Here is a 20,444-nt window from a genome sequence, read left to right on the forward strand (position 1 = left end):
CTGTGGTCCGCGAATGCACTGCCGCGCCACATCCCAAGGAGGACATCCTGCTGGTACTAGGGACTTAACACATGTGCCTTCTGAGGCCTGCTCCGCTGCTTCTTTTTCTGCAAACCAACTTAGAAGGTGCAGAGTCGTGAAGGATCCAGCATCCCGCCCCCCTCCCCTTTCTTGAGTGGTGGACCCTACTTGATCCCTCTGCAGGCTTGATCCCCTTGGGGACTGAGCTCTGTGTGAAGCCTGGCCTCTTCCCTGCCGCAGGGTCCCCCTGACGGGGGAGACCTGACCTCATCCCTTCGGAGAGCGACCAGTTTGGCTGGCCGCCCCAGCACCTCACTTCTTTGGCGGCATAGGACTTACCATCCCAGCCTGCAGCCTCGCTTAAGTGCATCTGCAGATGCTGAGATTTCACAACTCCCTGCTGCCTCGCCACTGAATACTGAAACTCACTCTCCAGTGCATCAGCCCTAGGCGCTCATCTGGCATTATTTGACACTTGCTCCCACTGCTGCCCCATCGCTTTGCCTGTGCACCACCTGAGTGGATGGACCACTCAGCCATACCTACTTTCTTCAGTCTGCATACACCTAGTGGGACTGTGGGTAGACCTTTACTGCCTGGCAAGACAATTGTTGTAAGTGGTTTCTTACTCTGCCTACTTTCTATTGCAGGCTTCTGAGTACCCTTGTTCTATTAGTGGCCTTCACCTCTGCCATAATATCCTCAAGCCTCCTACTCTTCTGTGTTCTGTGTTGAAATGTGACGACTGGGATGGCCTGCCACTAGCTGCCATTTTATATTGTATAACACGCTGTTGTAAGCTCTTTATATTTTGTATTGAATGCTATTGAAGGGTCTCAATTCCCCATGGGGTCCTGTTCTTTCTTTCTTTCCCCTCTCCTGGCCAGCAGTGATTGACATCCCTCCCCATCCTCTGCTCTCAGCACCTCTCAGATGTGGCCTAACACTCCGTTCCCCTCTCTCCATGCTCCCCAATACCCCTTTCTACCGATGGGTGTCCTTGGTCATCATTACGGTTTCCCCCTTCCTCCCTCCCAACCACAATGGTGACCTCCCTTCCCCCACACCTTCTTAGGGGACCCTCTGACAGGTACCTTCTTAATATTGCCACACCTTCCTCCTCCATTTTGTGAGGTCACAATACCCTCAATTTTTCTCTGGATCCGGCCAGGCACTTGGGACACTGGCATGTGTGGTTTTGTCTCCACTGACTACGGTCATTAACTGCCTGTCTTTCCTAGTTGAGGGGCACGCAACTTCCTCACCAGCTGTTTATCCCATATACACTCCTCTCCCACTCTCATTAGCAGGCTGTTACTCCCCCTCCCCCTTGTTTCACTCCCCAGCCCGACCCGCTTTTCCCCACCCCCTCTGTCATGGTGTTGACACCCCTGATGGTCTTATCCTGGGACATTCACGGCCTCGTCCATTACATCAAATGGAAAAAAGTCCTTGCTTACCTAAACAATAAACATGCAGACGTAGATTTGCTACAGGAAACCCATCTCACCAGCCCTGAGGCGGATAAACTCAAACAAGACTGGTCCGTAAAGATATCCACAACAGCTGCTCTACCCAGCAGTCCCCCGGATACTTAACCACACTTCGAAAATGGAGAGTTAGCAAAGACCTTTTGATTTTACTAAAATCAAATGTATAAACCCACCTCTCTTCATTCATTGGTCTGTTGTTGTGTCATTCAAATTTTGCTCATGTCCATTTAAGTATCGGGTCAACCTACTTCAGCCACTGGTTAACTTCACTTTTGAGTGGCGGCGTTTTGCTCCTTCCGAGGTGCACATTGCACACAAGGTAGTTTCCTTCAGTACTGGTGTTTTTGTTTTTACTTTAGTATTGCATTTGTCTTTAGAGCCTGAGGTATTTTCTATTGGATGAGAGCACAGGCTGCATTTCAGCTTTATCAGTTCTTGTCTCCTGCTAATGCAGTTGTAAATTCCTTTTGAAATGTTCTTTGTTTACCTGACTGCTGGTATTTCACAGCATAACAGATTGCGTCCATATGAAACAGTTCTATATTAAGTTAGTCTCTTTTTACCATGCACGCAGTTCACAAATCGAAAGCTTCAATATTATACATGTGCATTCATGAGTGGATAATTGTTTAGAACTTTGCAGAGGAAGAAAATTAGTCTTTATCGTGTTTAACTCACTGCACTTTTTTCATTGATTTACTTTCTTTCCTTCTTTCCTTCTTTCTTTCTCTTTCCTTCTTTCCTCCTTTATTTTCCTTCTTTGTTTCCTTGTTTTGTTCTTTTCTTTTTCTTCTTTCTTTCGCTTTTCTTCTTTTTCATTCCACCTTTTTTGCCTTCTTTCTTTTTTCCGTCTTAGCTTTCTTTCTTGCCTTCTTTCTTTCCTTCGTTCCTGCATTCTTTCCTTTTTCTTTTTTCTTTTTCGTCTTTCTTCATTCTTTTGTTCCTTTTTAATCTTTTCCTCCTTTTTATCCTTCTTTCATTTTCTTTCTTTTTTCTTTACTCCCTCTTCTTTCCCTTCTTTGATTCTTTCTCTTTCGTGTTTTCTCTTGTTTGCTTCTTTCTCTTCTTTGATTCTTTCTCTTTCCTCCTTTCCTTCCTTCTTTGCTTTTTTCTTTTCTTTCTTTTTCTTCTTTCTTGCTTGCTTGCTTGCTTTTTTAGTTCTCTGTTAGCCAAAACCTTTTAGTATGTGCATGGCATGGTTACTAATAGGGTTTTCAGCCACACTTCATTTATCTGTCTGTGGTTGTGTCATTCACATTTTTCTCCAACCCACTCGAGCATGAATCAGGGGGCAATGAGTCAACCGATTTCAGTCACCGAGTGACTTCACTTTGAGTTACGGTGTGCTTCACTTTCACAATAAACACATCCACAAAGTATTTTTATTTAGTGCCAGGGAGAGTACTGTGGTAATGTGTTTTTGAGACCAAATAATATGTTTGCCTTTAGTCATTTTTTTTCTTACATTGGCGAAAACCTGGCAACTTTCTCACAATAAAGTTTTGCAAAAACCATAACTAAATAAACAAGAATTGCCAAAAGGCTGGTGAACCACGCCAGACCTATTGACTTTGCCAATTCTTGTTGCTAAACACGTCAGGTCTTGATTGAAACATATTTTTACTTTGAAGACTAATACGTAGTTTGATAAGTGATTGCTGGTATGAGGTTATAAAGAATTAAAACGTATGGCCTGTTTGAAAACTTCAGATGATGGTTGTGTGGATTTTCTAAATTGTTTGTGTTGGGCGCATTACTTTACATTGCAGCAATCGACATATGGTCTGCAGGCATCATCTTCCTTTCCTTGCTCAGTGGACGTTATCCTTTTTTCAAAGCCAGTGATGATTTAACAGCTTTGGCACAGATCATGACAATTCTTGGAACCAGAGAGACCGTTCGGGCCGCTAAATCATTTGGTATGTTTTCTTTCATTTAAAAAGATTACCAGACCGTGTTTACTTATTATAACTCATATAGGAAATCTACAAGGTGTAACTTCACGTTAAATATTTACGTTAATTGTGATTAGGGTTGAAGGAAATTAATATTTATCTTGACAAACTTATTAGAAAGTAGCTAGATAGTTAAATCTGAATACTGTTTGCCCTGGTTAGTAAGCACACTGTGACAATGCAACGTTTTACAAATATTTAACCTAAAATAATTGTGATGCAAATAGTTGGCCTGTTTGGAGTGCAGTAGGCTGGTGTTACTAATTTATATATATGGATGTGAACTATTCTTGCATTATAATCTTGAAATACAAGCTTACTGTACAGTACCTCGAGCTATTAAACTACATCAATTTCAGTTTTACCCCTACCCCGGTATTTATTTTCTTCAATATCCTCTCACCCTTGGCAGCCCCACCCCAGCCTTCCTTTCTACTGGCAGTAATTTTCCAATACATTTTAAGACCAGAACATACCATTGTTTTTTTGTTGTTTTCCTAAAGCTAAAGCAGTAGGTGCTTGACTTACTTCCTTTCATTCAGTTTGATGGAGAGATAGTCCCTTAATATATTTAAAATATCTACGCTTTGTTGCTGTGGCATTATTTCTCTTTAAATGTCACATTTTCTGATAACAACAACTGGAACATTGAACTTTGACCGGCTAACTTTTCTTTATCCTCTGTTCTCCACCAAAACAATGTTGCTTCTTTGGTTATCTTTTACACTATACAATTAATAAAGTTGTCCCAAGAATGGGTGTATAGCTTTCCTCTCCACCGTGGGCACGTACGGTAAATACATCCCCTTAGGACTCGCTGGCTATGCGAATTGTTCTAGCCATGCTACACAGCAATATCGATGTTTGTGGACAGTGGCGGGGGGTGGGTTTTTTTTTGGGGGGGGGGGGTCAAGCAACAACACGGAAAACCCAGGGGTGAAAGAACAACACGAGAAAGCATCGCCATGGGACAAGAACACGACGGGGGGGGAGAGAAGGGGGAGGAGGGAGAAGCACACAGGCAGGGCAACAACAACACAAGCACGAGGACAAAGGGTGCACGAGTGGGACTACTGGAAAATATGTGCCCTCTAGTCAAGTATTTAAAATAAAAAATAGCACAAGGCTTTAAGACTAATACTAACTTTAAGATCAATACTGAACTTGTGAGCACTAAACAGACATATGAGGTTGGATAGTTACAGAAAGTTTGCTTCATAAGATGACACACATCTGCTAGTACTATGAGATTACATTGCGACATTTGACCGAAAAAAATGCATACGTTCACTTCCAGTATACCAACCTCATCAATAGTATCTGAGATTTATGTTAAGTAGAACACATAACTTTAAAGCACCACCATTCAGAGTAAACACTGCTCCGTGCATATTTATCAAAAGTCTAGTGGTAGCAGTAGTACACCCAATGTGCAGCAGAATTCATGTGTTCCCATACTTGGGCACTTAGCTGGTAAAAGGGTATTCTCATTCTCAATGCCATGATCACACGCAGCAGGTGATTCTCCTTCTCCACAAAGTGGGTTTAACAATCCATGCCAAAAAGGCATGTCTGTGCCCAAGTCCAACCCAGAGTTTCTTAGGAGCCACTCTGTTTATTTACAAGGAAAGCATATCACAACGACGAGATCGGCATTGCATTGGATAGGTTAATAACCCTTTACTAGACATAACATTTTCTCTCATGAGAACGATTATAAAAATACTAGGATTTATGTTGTCTTGCAGTGTGCTAATCCGGAAGGCGAGACTGTGTATACATTTGCTTCAGAAGCAATTACTACATGCATGCAAAGCAGACAGCACAAATCTGTTTTTGAAACCAGTCACTAAGACATTCAAGAATAATCCTACCTAAACTGTCACCTTCTCCTGCGTGGGATCTGAACATGGTTCTTGCTAGACGTTTTGGAACACCTTACGAGCCACTACATTCCTGCCTATGTCAGTGCCTATCTTGAATATTAGTATTTATAGTGGCCATTGAACCTCAGGCACTGTCAGTTAAAAGAAGTTTTCATAAAGATTCACTAAGACCGAACCGCACATCATGGTTTTCAGCCAAAAGCTGCATCACTATTTCATGTCAATTGGTGTATAGAAATAACTTCCCTTTTTTAGGTCTTGGGCCTAGACGCGCCTTTGAGTCTCGAACTAAGACTGCTGTGTCTACATTGTGGGCTTCAGCCCGTCTGTCCGTCCGTCCGCCCGCGGCCTCCCCATTTGCTGACACCACCGTCCACGCTCCATTTTGCAACATCTTATTCGTGAAGGGCACACGTCATGCCTTTTCCAGTGTTTAGCCCTCACCGAGAGCACCGGCCAACTACAGTTAAGGTCCGTAACGCTCATGTTGTCAGCCACTGTTTAGGACTACTTTTTTCATTGCGTTTTCAAGCACATGACCGAGCAGGGGGTCTCCTTCTGGCTTCAACAATACACACTTTGCTTTTTGGTAAGGTCAAATGTAACTCAAATATGTATGTGTGAGTGAGTGAGTGAGTGTGTGTGTGTGTGTGTGTGTGTATGTATGTGTGTGTATATATATATATATATTATTATTTTCGCTCCAGCCAACTTCAAAGTTTCATGTATTTAAACCAGACTTGCTTATTTTTGTTAAGATTACAGGATGTTTATGTGCTTGGAGGGCTTGTGTTTTTGTTTCTTAGGGTATCGTGTTTTTTCCACAGGAGAGCCAGATGCATTCAAAAACCACTCGACATTTGTTGAAGCACTTGCATGTCTGCAGGATTTGATGGCAGACGAAAATGCACTCACCTTGTAGTGCAAGTTGCCTACTTTTGAGGATGACCCCAACGATTTGAGAATGCACACTTAAAATTAGATACATTTGATTTGTAGGTTTATGTGCCTTCTCAGAGAGTGAAAATAAATGCCTTTTTGATGGTTTTAACTTTCTCTCTTTCCGTGGCATGGTGTTTTTTTCATATGTTGTTTTAAGCTTAAATTTGCATATTCGAAATTTCATGGTGAAGTGTAATATTGTGAACGATTGTGCAGATCCGTGAAGTTTTGGTGCTGTCGCTGCTCTGGTATTTGCCAGCCTGCTCATGGGTGTAGGAGGCTGGCCTGGCTTGTAGTGTACTTAAACCTTGTGCCAGGTCCAGTTATCCCTTATTAGTGTAAAAGAGGTGTTTCTAGCAGCTTAGACTGATAGAAGGTAGCTATGGCAAAGCAGCTTAGGCTGAACTAGGAGACATGTAAAGCGCCTACTATACCACTGGTGTCATATGCACAATATCATAAGAAAACACAATACACAGAGTTACTAAAAAAAAAAGGTACTTTATTTTTATGACAATATGGCAAAAGTATCTCAGTGAGTACCCTCAGTATGAGGATAAGGTATATACACAAGATATATGTACACAAACCAAAATTAGGTAAGTAATTGCAAGAAAAGTAATGCAAACAGTGTAGAATTACAGTAGATTGCAATAGGAGCACATAGGTATCGGGGCAACACAAACCATATACTCCAAAAGTGGAATGCGAACCACGAATGGACCCGAAACCTATGTGAGCTTGTAGAGGGTCGCTGGGACTGTAAGAAAACATTGAGGGTTAGAAAAATAGCCCACCCCAAGAACCTGAAAGGTAGGTGTAAAGTGCACCTACTACCCCCAAAGAGCACAGAAGTCGTGATAGGGGGGATTCTGCAGGAAGAACAAACACCAGCAATGCAACAACAGTGGATTTCTGGACCTGAGTACCTGTAAGACAAGGGGACCAAGTCCAATAGTCGCGACAGTGTCGAGAGTGGGCAGGAGCCCAGGAAATGCCAGCTGAGGGTGCAAGGAAGCTGCCACCGGATGGGAGAAGCTTGGAGTTCTGCAAGAAAAAGAAAGCTATGGACTTCTCCTTTGGAAGACGGATGTCCCACGTCGCGATGAAGCTTGCAGAGGTGTTCCCACGTAGAAAGTCCGCAAACAAGCCTTGCTAGCTGCAAGGGTCGCAGTAGAGGTTTTTGGGTGCTGCTGTGTCCCAGGAGGGACCAGGATGTCGCCACTTGGAGGAGGAGACAGAGGGAGCACCCAGCAACTCAGGGAGCCCTCACAGGAGCAGGCAGCACACGCAAAAGTACCTGAACAGGCTCTTAGAAGGAAAGTGAACCGGAGTCCACGCGAAGTCACAAAAGGGAGTCCCACGACGCCGGAGGACAACTCAGAAGGTTGTGCACTGCAGGATAGAGTGTCGGCGACCCAGGCTTGGCTGTGCATGAAGGAAATCCTAGAAGAGTGCACAGGAGCCGGAGCAGCTGCAAATCACACGGTACCCAGCAACGCAGTCTAGCGTGGGGAGGCAAGGACTTACCTCTACCAAACTTGGACTGAAGAGTCACTGGACTGTGGGAGTCACTTGGACAGAGTTGCTGAGTTCCAGGGACCACGCTCGTCGTGCTGAGAGGGGACCCAGAGGACCGGTGATGCAGTCTTTTGTTGACTGAGGTTGCAGGGGGAAGATTCCGTCGACCCACGGGAGATTTCTTCTGAGCTCCTGGTGCTGGGAGGAGGCAGGCTACCCACAGAGCATGCACCACCTAGAAACAGTCGAGAAAGCCGGCAGGATGAGGTGATACAAGGTTGCTAGTAGTCATCTTGCTACTTTGTTGCGGTTTTGCAGGCGTCCTGAGCAGTCAGCGGTCGATCCTTTGGTAGAAAGTGAAGAGGGAGATGCAGAGGAACTCTGGTGAGCTCTTGCATTCGTTATCTGAAGAATTCCCCTAAGGCAGAGACCCTAAATAGCCAGAAAAGGAGGTTTGGCTACCAGGTTAGGAGGATTGGCTACCAAGAGAGGTAAGAGCCTATCAGAAGGAGCTTCTGACATCACCTGCTGTCACTGGCCACTCAGAGCAGTCCAGTGTGCCCCCAACACCTCGGTTTCCAAGATGGCAGAGGTGTGGGACACACTGGAGGAGCTCTGGGCACCTCCCCTGGGAGGTGCAGGTCAGGGGAGTGGTCACTCCCCTTTCCTTTGTCCAGTTTCACACCAGAGCAGGGCTGGGGGATCCCTGAACCGGTGTAGACTGGCTTATGCAGAGATGGGCACCCTCTGTGCCCATCAAAGCATTTCCAGAGGCTGGGGGAGGCTACTCCTCCCCAGCCTTCAGTCCTATTTCCAAAGGGAGAGGGTGTAACACTCTCTCTGAGGAAATCCTTTGTTCTGCCTTATCTGGGCCAGGGCTACCTGGACCTCAGGAGGGCAGAAACCTGTCTGAGGGGTTGGCAGCAGCAGCAGCTGCAGTGGAGACCCCGGAAAGGCAGTTTGGCAGTACCCGGGTACTGTGCTAGAGACCCGGGGGCTCATGGAATTGTCCCCCCCCCCCTCCCCCCCCCCCCCCCCAAATACCAGAATCGCAGTGGGGTGACAATTCCATGATCTTAGACATGTTACATGGCCATGTTCGGAGTTACCATTGTGATGCTATACATAGGTAGTGACCTATGTATAGTGCATGCGTGTAATCGTGTCCCCGCACTCACAAAGTCAGGGGAATTTGCCCTGAACGATGTGGGGGCACCTTGGCTGGTGCCAAGGTCCCCACACACTAAGTAATTTTGCACCCAACCTTCACCAGGTGAAGGTTAGACATATAGGTGACTTCTAAGTTCTTAAGTGCAGTGGTAAATGGCTGTGAAATAACGTGGATGTTATTTCACGCAGGCTGCACTGGCAGGCCTGTGTAAGAATTGTCAGAGCTCCCTATGGGTGGCAAAAGAAATGCTGCAGCCCATCCTGGAACCCCAATACCCTGGGTACCTCAGTACCATATACTAGGGAATTGTAAGGGTGTTCCAGTATGCCAATGTGAAATTGGTCACTAGCCTGTTAGTGACAATTTGGAAAGCAGAGAGAGCATAACCACTGAGGTTCTGGTTAGCAGAGGCTCAGTGAGACAGTTAGGCATCACACAGGGAACACATACAGGGCACATACTTATGAGCACTGGGGCCCTGCCTGGCAGGGCCCAGTGACACATAGACTTAAACAACATATATACAGTGAAATATGGGGGTAACATGCCAGGGAAGATGGTACTGTCCTACAATGGGTATTTGTAGAATCTGATACATTAGATACGGGAGCATTTGAATTTAATTTGCGTTTTCTTGCTTTGTAGGGAGTTGCACCTTTTTGTGCAATAAAGTATATATTTGTTTATAAAATCTATCTATCTCATAGAGTATTAGGAGATGCTACATTTCTGGGGGGTTGGGATGTGGGCAAAGACTGCTCTCGGGAGCTCTAACCAGGCAACAAAAGAATGAATATGATAAAAACTTTCAAATGGGGGGGGGGGGAGATAAATGTATTTATCATCATCATCTTTCAGCATCACAAGTACTGAATCAAGTGACTTTATTGACAGGAATCATTTTTTATCTTGAAACATCCAAGAAGACCCCATGCCCTGACAACGTTGCCACTAGTTAGCCCAAACTGTCAGTTTGTCCTGTACTCTATTTGTGTAGCTTATATAGTTATTAGAGGTTGCAAACACATTTTTGCTTTCCTCTCTCGCTCTTTCTTTTTCTCCATTTCTCCCATATCTTTTTATCCTTCTCATATTTCTTGATGATTCCCCTTTATTTTTTCTATCCTTTTTTCATTATTTTTTTATTTATTATTTGTCTTGATCTTTGTCATGCTGTCTTTTGTTCCTTTGTTTCTGTTTGACTTTCCAGTATGTTAAAAGCTCAGTGCAGCCATTGGCTAATGAACGGAACCTCAGACATAATTACTCACAGGACCATCACCTACTAGGAGCTTAGTTGTCCCAGGGTATTATATAAGCACATGCTCACAAAAAACTCGGAGTGGCGGATCCTTGCACCCTCCCCACCACCTGGCTAAAAGGTCTTTCCATGCTTTTTTTGAGTTAAACAATGTACTTTCCTCTGGTCTGATTCAATTCAAGGAAGTTTTTTCCTTTAATCCAAGTTAAAATTCCTTCTGTTACAACTATAACGCTTTCCTTTGGGCAGTATAAAATGTGGGATCAATAATGGTGCAGTGAGCCAAAAAGAGGAATGATAGAGTGGAATGCAGTGCTGGTGAACTGTCAGTAGTTAAAAATGTGATTCAGTTTCAGTTATTCATGTTTGTCAACGATAGAGAATAGACATCCCTCTCGGTAACTCTTTCAGAGTGAGGTGTCCCTCTGGAGAAAGAAAGTACACTTAAAGACCTCATCATATCATCCCACATAGTCATCCATCTAAACATCTTGGGCAAACTAAGGACTTTGCAACTGCAGAGAGCTCTTTTATAGAGCTAACCCAACGATTCCCCCAGTAGCAACAGATTTACCCCATTTCTAGGTCTCGGCTCTAGGTGGCGCACATGCGCACCTTGAACCAAGGCTGCTGTGTCTTCATAGTGGGCTTCAAATCTGCCCACAATTTCCCCATTTGCGGACACCTTCGTTGCTCCATTTTGCGACATCCCGTTTGTGAGGGGCATGTGTACGTCATGCCTTTTCTGGTGTTTAGCCCTCCTTAAGAGCAATGCCCAACTACAGTTAAGGTTCGCAGCATCCATGCTTTCAGCGATTGTTTGGGACTACTTCATTTTGTTTTCAATGGCTGACCGGTCCTGACGCATATTAGGAGCGTTAGTGTTCCTGTTGCTCGTTTTTTTGTATGGCTGATTTCTTTTTGGTGAGTCTCTGCCTGTTTTCTATTAATTTCTTCTTGACCTCTGTTTCTGCTCTTTTCTTCCTCTGTGCATTTTTGTTTGTGCCATTCTGCTAATTTCTTGACTTCTATTTCTGCTGTCATTCTTGTATTTATGGTCCTTTTGTGTCGTCTGTTTATGCTTTTCTGCTCGATTCTTGTACTCTGTTTCTGACTTTCTGCTCTTGTATGCCTTGGTTTGTACCTTTCTGTTTGTGACATTCTGCTAGTTTCTTGCCTTCTACTTCTGAAAGGAAGCTGATTTCCTGCCCTCTGGTTGTCCCTTTGTGCTGGTTTCTTGCCCTCTTTGACATTCTGCCAGTTTTCTGCTTGTTTCTTGCCCTGTCTGTGGATTTCTGCTTGTTTCTTGTTATTATGCTGTGTGCCATATCCTTGTCCCTTGTTGCTTCTTTTCCCTGCCACTCACCCATCTGTCCTTTCTTCTTCACCCCCACCCGCCCCTGTTTCACCTCATCCTCGTCCCAACTTCCTTCCTTCATATCTGGAGTTTACAGCTCTTTCTGTGGCTTCTCATTAACCTGGAAGACCAGAGAGCACTCACTCCAGCAGTGCAACTATATTTGGGGCCCAAATACAGGCGCAGTCTTGTTGCGACTCTGCCTCATCCGTGACTCGCCCTTAGCGCTGCAGAAAACAACTCCACCTCCCCTTCCATTCACGACCCCCACTGCACTCCTATGCACCACCACCACTCCATTGCCAAATGCAATAGGTCGCCCATTGCCAAGCCCTATTGGCTTTGTGTAGGAATCTGGCCTGGTGTGTGATGGGTACCTAAGGTAATTACACCTTATACAAGGTCCAGGTATCCCCTCTTATTGAAGTGGAGGCAGTGTCTAGAAGCCAGGCTCTCTAGAGGTAGCTGTGGATGAGCAGCCAAGGCTTATCTAGGGGACATGCAAAGCTCATGCTATACCACTGTAGTCACACAGCACTTACATACATGAAGCTACACTGTGTTACAAAAATAAAGGTACCTTATTATGGTAACACAACACCAAAATTACTATAAAGGCAAAATTCTCTTAGGAGGTAAGGAGTGCACAAGTTATATACACTAGTTGTCAGAAATAGACATAAGAATAGTTAGAAAACAATGCACATAATGTAAAACACAATAAAGAATAGTGGACCTAAGGGGAGCACTCTTGCACTCTCATGGAATGCAAGAGTGTCACCCCCACCCAGGTAAGTGGAGTGTGTAGAGGGTCGCTGGGGGTACCAGGAAAGCACAAAGATAAGTACCACAATACCCTCCAGCAACCAGCAGAGCAGGAGTAAATTACTAGAATTTCCCCAGAACACACACCTAGAAGAAAAGAAGAGAATTGCAAAACCCAGAGATGACTGCAAGAAACCAATGGCGGATTCCTGAAGAGGGGGAACCGTGGAAAGAGGGGACCAAGTCTAGAAGACACAACAGAGTCAAGTGGGGGCAGGAGCCCCTACCCACCAAGCTGAGGATTGCAGGAGTTGGTCGACGGTGCAGAAGAGAAGTCAGCACTGCAGCCTCGGAGTAGAGTTCCTGGAGGATGCAGGTGATGTCCCATGCTGGAAGGAAGATTGCAGTCGGGTTTGCATGTCCGGACTCCACCAACAAGCACAGGCAAAACTTGCAGTTGGTGTAAAGTGGTGCTGCCGGGGACCAGCAAGGCCCAGGAGGACTCAACCCAGGATAGGGAGCCAGAGGGGCCCCTCAGTGTTGCAGAGAGCCCACACAAGCACAGGAAGCCTGCACAGGAGTCCCACAGGATGGATACACAGAAGGTGCAAATGGAGCCCACGCAGCACTACGAAGAAGGATCCCACACCGCAGGAGAGTAACTCAAGGAGCTGTGCATCGCAGGAAGGAGCCCTTGGGGGCTAGAGCTACACGAAGACTGAAGACCCCTTGGAAGAAGTGCCAGCAAGCCTTGGTAGCTGCAAATGACGTGATGCCCGGGGATACTGTCCTGCATGGGAAGGCAATGGCTTACCTCCACCAAAGCTGGACAGCTGGTAGAGAGGACTGTTTCGACTAATTCCAACCACCATCTGTGTTGCAGGATTCACGCAGCTCAGCAGGAGAGGGGATCCACACAGCCGGTCGTCGTTGCTTTTGGTGCCTGCAGATGCAGGGGGAGTGACTCCTTCACTCCAAGGAAGATTCCTTGCAGACTGAAGATGGGCTGTCCTCCGAGAATGCATGACCGGGGAAATGTTGCAGAAGCTAAAAGGAGCTGGAGAAACAATTTTACAGGCGAAGTCTTAGTCTTTGTTACAGATCGTCGGGCCGTGGAGAGTCCAGATGCAGTTTCTTTGGTCAGAAGTTGAAGTAAGGGATGCAGAGGAATCCTGCTGGAATCTTGCAAGCCGAATCTGAGTAACCACCCAAAGGAGAGACCCTAAATAGCCCTGACAGGGGGATTGGTCACCTAGCTGGGTGACCACCTATCAGAAGGATGATCTGATGTCACCTGCCTGGCCTGGCCACTCAGATGCTCCCAGATTTCCTTGCCAACCTTGGATTCAAGATGGCAGAACACAGGGACCCTCTGGAGGAGCTCTGAGCACCACCCCTGGGGTGGTGATTGACAGGGGAGTGGTCACTCTCCTTTCCATCATCCAGTTTCGCACTAGAGCAGGGACCGGAGGTCTCTGAACCAGTGTAGACTGGTTTATGCACTGGTTATGGTTAAGCATACCAGCGGCTTGGGGAGGCTTTCCCTACCAAGCCATGTAACACATGTTTCCAAAGGGGGAGGGTGTAACACACCCCCTCTCCCAACAGAAATCCTTTGTTCTGCCTTCCTGGGCTTGAGTTGCTCAAGCAACAGGAGGGCAGAAACCTGTCTTTGAGGTGGCAGCAACTGGGGCTGCTGGAAAACCTCAGAAGGCTGTAGGAGCAATGCTGGGGGTCCTCTAAGGAGCCCCCAGAGTGCATGGGATCATACAACTAATACTTGCAAAAGTATTGGGGTATGATTCCAACATGTTTGATACCAAACATGCCTAGGTTCGGAGTCACTATTATGTAGCTAGACCTAGGTAGTGACCTATGTCTAATACCCGTGTAAAATGTCGTCCCTGCACTCAAGTCCAGAAAAGTGGGTCTGGAGTTTGTGGGGGGAACCTCTGCTAGTGCAGGGGTGCCCTCACACCCAGGTACATGCACCCTGCCCTCTGGGTTGGGAGGGCCTACCATAGGGGTGACTTCTGGTGCAGTGACCTATAGTGAAATGGGTGCATGCATTTGGTTCACGCAGACTGCAGTGGCAGACCTGCAGAACCCTTTGCATGAGCTCCCTATGGGTGGCAGAATAACTGCTGCAGTACATAGGGATCCCCAGGTACCATAAACTATGAGCTTACATGGGGGCACCAGTATGCCAATTGTGGGATGAAATACAGAGTTTTGGGAAAGAGCATAATCACTGGGGTCCTGGTTAGCAGAATCCCAGTGAACACAGTCAAACACACTCGCATCTGGCATAAAGAGGGGTAACCAAGCCAAGAAAGAGGGTACTTTCCTACAGTTTGCCAATGCTTGTTTCTTCAGTCACTAGAGGAAAAGCATGACACATTTGATGGCCAGAGGGCTATCACACATTACACTGATAAAACACATTTTATGAAGAAAACAAATCAACTGTTTGAGCATTTTTCACATACACACCTGAGCAATCCCATCTGAAAGCCAGTTATCAAGATGTATAGTCAAATGTATTCACATATGGTACTCTCAAGCAACATTTACATTACATTCCTTAGCGCATATCTTTAAGGCTGCCACATGAACTAATACACACATTTACATAACTCTGGATATTCAGTCCCAACAAGAGAAATTAGTTGGGGAAATTAACATTACTTCAGATTCTAACACACTTGCCTGCAAGCTGTCACATGAGGAGGAAGGGTGCTGCTCAGCTATATATGCAAAGCGTGTGATCTATGGCAACACATGATGCAAACAGAAAAACGGTAACTGTTACAATCAGTTTGTAGCTTTTAGTACTGTATGTAGATTCACATGTACCGTAGTCATGTCCCAGAAGCGAGAAAGTGTTAAAATTATGGAAGCAGTTGTGAATTCATTTAAATAAGCCAGTACATAAACATTATAGATTTAGGTTACTACATACAGAAACCTAACCTTCGAAGGAAAATCGATCTAAGGTGTAGTTTGTCTCCTCGTTCTATTGTGGGATTAAGGGGAGGTACTATGCTTTCTCTCTCGAGAAACCCCTTATTCAAAGAAAAACACATTGTAATTTTCCGAATACAACGTTAGATGTCAGTAATGTGTAAACCCCGTGATGCTGCAGCAATAGATACTAAAAATAGATTATTACAGGTAAGTAAAATATTTTCCTTGCTTTTACTTTGTACTTTTCTTATAGTAACATTAAATCCAAGCAGATAGGAATGTTCGCTTGTTTGGACAGCATCTTAAGTGACAGCTGAGAGTGATACTGCTGAAAACAATGGTAAGTATTTGGCTGGCATTGGCTTTAAGACCCCTCTATTAAAGGTGCTCCAGAATCAAAAACTTGTTGGGAGAAAGTTACATGTGATTAGAATATACAGATGAGTTAGCATTGTAATCTTTGTGAATGTACCGCATAAACATGATTACACTGTATACTGTAAAAATCCCAACATCCATGTGGGCACTGTTGTAACAAACATTTTTGAAAAAATTAGCAAGTTTTGTGGCTGTGCTGTGCTACATTTAGAAGTATCCTTTTCTTTTAGGAAAATCGGTGCTATGTAGTAAAGATGCCCCAGCACAAGATTTAAGAACACTCTGTGAAACCTTACGAGGAACGAGCCGTAACGGGAGAAATTCAACCACGGGGGCATTGCAGACGAGTTGTGCACCAGCTACTTCCATTGGTGACCCTAAAAATGAAGTGTTTGATGCGCCACATGTGCTCCAAGATACGGAGCCAAGGATTATGCCCACAAAAAATTCTGTTGCTGAAGATTCCAAATGTAAAAGCACAGACCTGAAAGGTTGGGACACTGTGCCCAATGAGGCCTACCATCTACTTCAAAGACTTTTGGACCTAAACCCAGCAACAAGAATAACCGCAGAAGAAGCTTTAGAGCACCCGTTTTTTAGAGCTGCAAAGTTATGAAAAAGATTGAAATATGCAACTTGTGTTTGAATCACAGGAAATAGGGCTAAAGCATTCGCTCTGTTTTCACTTACAAATTGAGTATTGGGTATAGGGATATTTTAGGCTTTGTAATATATATAAATATATATATAGAGAGAGAGATATACATACCAAACAATAAATATTTTTGTGTTAAGTAAAGTGCAGATTTCTACATTTTTGCTCAAGATATTACTTCCGTTTGTGATTTGTGCCGTTTGCTTCCATAGTTGTAAAACTGTTATAAAAGCATGCATGTTTTCCAGATTTCTCACATATTAGACTGATCCTCCCTGGTCCTTCCTACCCTACACCATCTGGTATGGAGGTATCTGTGTCAGTCCAAATTACTTCTTAAAATATTGTGGCTTTTCTCAACTTTTTTTACTGCCATATCTAACAGCTACAGAGGGTGTCATCAGTGTGCCCTCCATGTTTTCCTGCCTTCTACCTCCCCAACACCTTATGCCATCCCTTCCCTTCCAGCGCTGCTCTAGGATCCCAGCCAGAGCCGTCTGGAATTGATGTAGCAACAGTTGTTAAAATGTTTTGTTACCCACTGTATCTACCTCATAGCAGGGAATTACTGGATTTGGAATCCAGTCATTCACTCTAATGACTCTGAGCTGCCTTTATTATAATTGTTCATTATAAACTGATAAGACTTCTAACATCCCAATGAACCATTAAGGCATCTAGCCTTTATCATTGGTTTGTCACCATACCCAACTCAGATATACTTTATTAGGTATACGATTTCCATCAAGGCAACCATCATGTATGCCTTAATAAAATTAGAAATACAAGACCCCTCAGGTTTTAGAGAATCACTTTTTTTTGTTGCCAAATCAGCTAAAGAGCATGATGCCTGCATTTTTCAATGAAAGCATCCATGGTAATGACAACATAATGATGAAAAGGTAAGTAAGCAGATGGTTTACTAAGAACATCATCTCCCAACAAGAAGAGTTGGCAACTGAATACAAGTTTATATCATTGTTTACATTTGAAGCGTAATTCATAACTAGCCAATCCTGAATGAAAGAATTTGCAGGAAAACATTCTAATAAGGCAATATACAGAGAAAGGACTAAAATAACTTACATGTACAGTCACACCTCCTTCCGTTATACAAAGAGAAAAAAAATCGAAGAGGAAAATCATGAAATGAAGTATCAAAACATACAATACATTGATGGAGGTATTAATACATTATAAATTGCTCCATTAATTATGATCTTCTAACATTCCTTGAGATTCTCATTTTGGGTTCAACATTTTTTGAAGATGCTGACGAAGTTGAACTTAACACCAGACTTTCATTAGACATATTAGCAGGTGAAAATGATCTGGAATCAGAAGAAATAACATAATTGTCAACTGAAGTAGCAGCAAAATGAGGATATGCCATATCATCCAAATTAGAACAAACCTTTTTAATTAACCCTGGCCAGTCTAGAAAACTCCACCATGATTATTATTAAGAAGTACTTTGAGTTTCATGACACACCTTATATTTATTTGACACATTTTCCGTAGCTTCACAATATTCTGCATCGTAGGATCCTCACTGGTATACATAAACACATAATATTGTCACGTATGTGTGGACCCCAGAAAACTACTTTTATATTAATTATATATGACATTCTTTACATGGAGGTAAACACCTCATTGTTAAGGTTGCCTCTCTAGTCATATGGTGAATACAGTCCAAAAACAGTACTGTAGCTTTAAGAATCCAGCAGCTTCCATCTCCCATCATGAACTCTACTGGCAGTTTGTCTCACAGCCCCAGTTCCTTTGAATGGCTATTCATGAGATATGAGAGGCGGTGGGAGGGTTGTTTATCAATTGAGTGAGGATACCTATAAAACAAAACCAGGATTACAAGTAAGTAACATTTGTCTTCTGCATTGGAGGATCCTCACTGTTAGTCATTCATAAACATAAAATAGTAAGCTGATCGCTAGTCTGTGATTGTCAAGAATTTTATACAAGAAAAATACTCCTGTGGGCCAGTACTCAAATACAATTTAGCCAAACAAACTCCATCAAGACAGCTTGACCTACTAAAGTGTCAGTTCTTGAATCTTTATTAAAACAATAATGTTTAGTGAAAGTGTGTTTTGGTTTCAAGGAAGCTGCTTTACAGATTCCTGTTAAAGGTACAGTTCTTAACCAAGCTGCAGAGACTACCCTACTGCGTATAGAGTGGGCCCTAGGTCTCCCTGGAAGAGATGCGAGATACACGAAATGCAAGAGACTATCCACCTAGCAATGAATTGTTTAGAAAAGAAGCCACAACGGTCCTAATAGGACTCGGGTTAATGTACTGTTGATTTGTCCTCCGTATATTCTTCGACCTATCAAGATGAAATTTGAGGACTGTTCTAATATTCAAGTAATATAAAGATAATTCCGCTGGGGAAGTTGGATTGTTAACAAATACTGGTAAGGTAATAGTCTGATTTATGTGAAAGAGCTTGGATTTTGCTAACTGTTCTACAGAAGTTATAGCTATGGAAAAAGCTACCTTACATGAACGGTGCTACAGGGAGGCATTATTTATAGCCTCAAATGAAGGAGCCAATAACTTTGATAAAACCAGAATCAATTCCCATGAGAGAGGAGGTGGTCTAAGTGGAGGATACGTTTTCTTCAATCTTTCCAAGAAATCTTTGATTACTGGGATGATAAAAATGATGTTGAGACTTTTTCTATAAGCAGTAATAGCAGCCGGATGAACTTTAATAGAAGACTGTTGTAAATTTGGATTGGCAGAATGAAGTAAGTAAGGATCAATAATGTCCTCTTGGTAAAGAACGGCGTTATAACCATTATTTAATCACCTTACAGAAAATCTTTTCCATTTGGAACATATGATGCTCTAGTGGATGGGCGTTAAGCTTCTCGTAAAATGTTCATACAGTCTTCTGGTAAATTCAAATGGTTGTACGCTATGATTTCAAGAGCCATGCTGCCAAATTCAGTTAATGTACATTGGGGTGAAGAATCATCTGTCTTTGCATCCTATATAGCAGGTTCTGTTAGCACATCAATTTCTTGTGGTGTTTGACAGATAGATGAAGACGCTCTGGATACCACCATTGCCTTGGCTGTTTGAGGGCTATTAAGATCTCTATTGTATTAGTGTCTTTCAGCTTGGTCTAAAGTGTTGGTATTGGAGAAATTGGTGGAAAAGCGTCAAGACATTTTCCTGACCAGTTGATCAAAGGGGCATTGCTCTGAGACCTTGGCTCCTACAATCTTGGTGTGTAATTTGGGCATTTTTCATTTGTTTTTGTTGTAAAGCTGCATAGATTTGGGAAGCTCCAATCATGAAAGATACCCAATACAGCTTCTTCTAATTCTCAATTGTGTTTTTTCTGAAAACACCTGCTTAGTAAGTTGGCTTGACAATTTTGTATTCTTGGTAGACGGATTGCTTGAATTGACAATCCTCTCACTGGTAACCAATGCAAAAATTATTTGGAGTCTAGTGATAGAATTCTGGACCTTGTGTCACCTTATTTATTGATATAGGGCACTGTTGTGTTGTCTGTTTGCACTAGGATTCTGTTCTTCAGTGATGGTAGGAAGGCTCTGAGGGCTAACTGGACTGCCTTCATTTCTAACACATTTATGTGGCAGAGATGTTGTATTTCTGACCTCTGTCTTTGAACGATGAGATCCTGAAAATTAGCTCCCCAATCCATCAAGGGATGCATATGTGACAGTCATTTGTGCTGGTAGGCCCTGATGGAAAGACACTCCTTTCAGAAAAGTCTTTATGGAACACCACCACTTCAGGGACTGTTTTGCCTAAAAAGACAAAGATACAGACAGAGTCAAAGTGCCCCGCCATTTGTCTTTCCTTTGGGATCATCGGTCTTCTAGACTTTGTTACAAAGGTCTCAGACTGAAGACCAGCATTGGGAATTAGATAACTACCTGATGCCATTGTTTTCAACACTGAAGTGATCTGACAAGCTGTTTCTGCCCTTTTTTGGGTACCAAAAAATATCTAGAATATAATGTATTTTCTTCTTTGAGCGGGAGGAACGTGCTCTATTGCATTTTTGTGGAG

General features: G+C 43.6%; 1 protein-coding gene across 2 annotated transcripts in view; it reads left to right on the top strand.

Annotated features, from left to right (window-relative positions):
• CDC7 (cell division cycle 7) overlaps window positions 1-16,516 on the top strand; it is a 154,231-nt gene extending 137,715 nt beyond the window's left edge. For both annotated transcript variants that reach the window (XM_069232344.1, XM_069232345.1), the window contains exons 10-11: window positions 3,284-3,433; window positions 15,948-16,516. In XM_069232344.1, coding sequence (XP_069088445.1) covers window positions 3,284-3,433; window positions 15,948-16,333 — 536 coding nt within the window. In that variant the 3' untranslated portion in view covers window positions 16,334-16,516. The remainder of the gene's footprint in view (window positions 1-3,283; window positions 3,434-15,947) is intronic.
• The last annotated feature ends 3,928 nt before the right edge of the window (window positions 16,517-20,444 follow it).

The sequence above is a fragment of the Pleurodeles waltl genome, chromosome 4_2 (genome assembly GCF_031143425.1).
Source record: "Pleurodeles waltl isolate 20211129_DDA chromosome 4_2, aPleWal1.hap1.20221129, whole genome shotgun sequence".
NCBI classification, from domain to species: Eukaryota; Metazoa; Chordata; class Amphibia; order Caudata; family Salamandridae; genus Pleurodeles; species Pleurodeles waltl.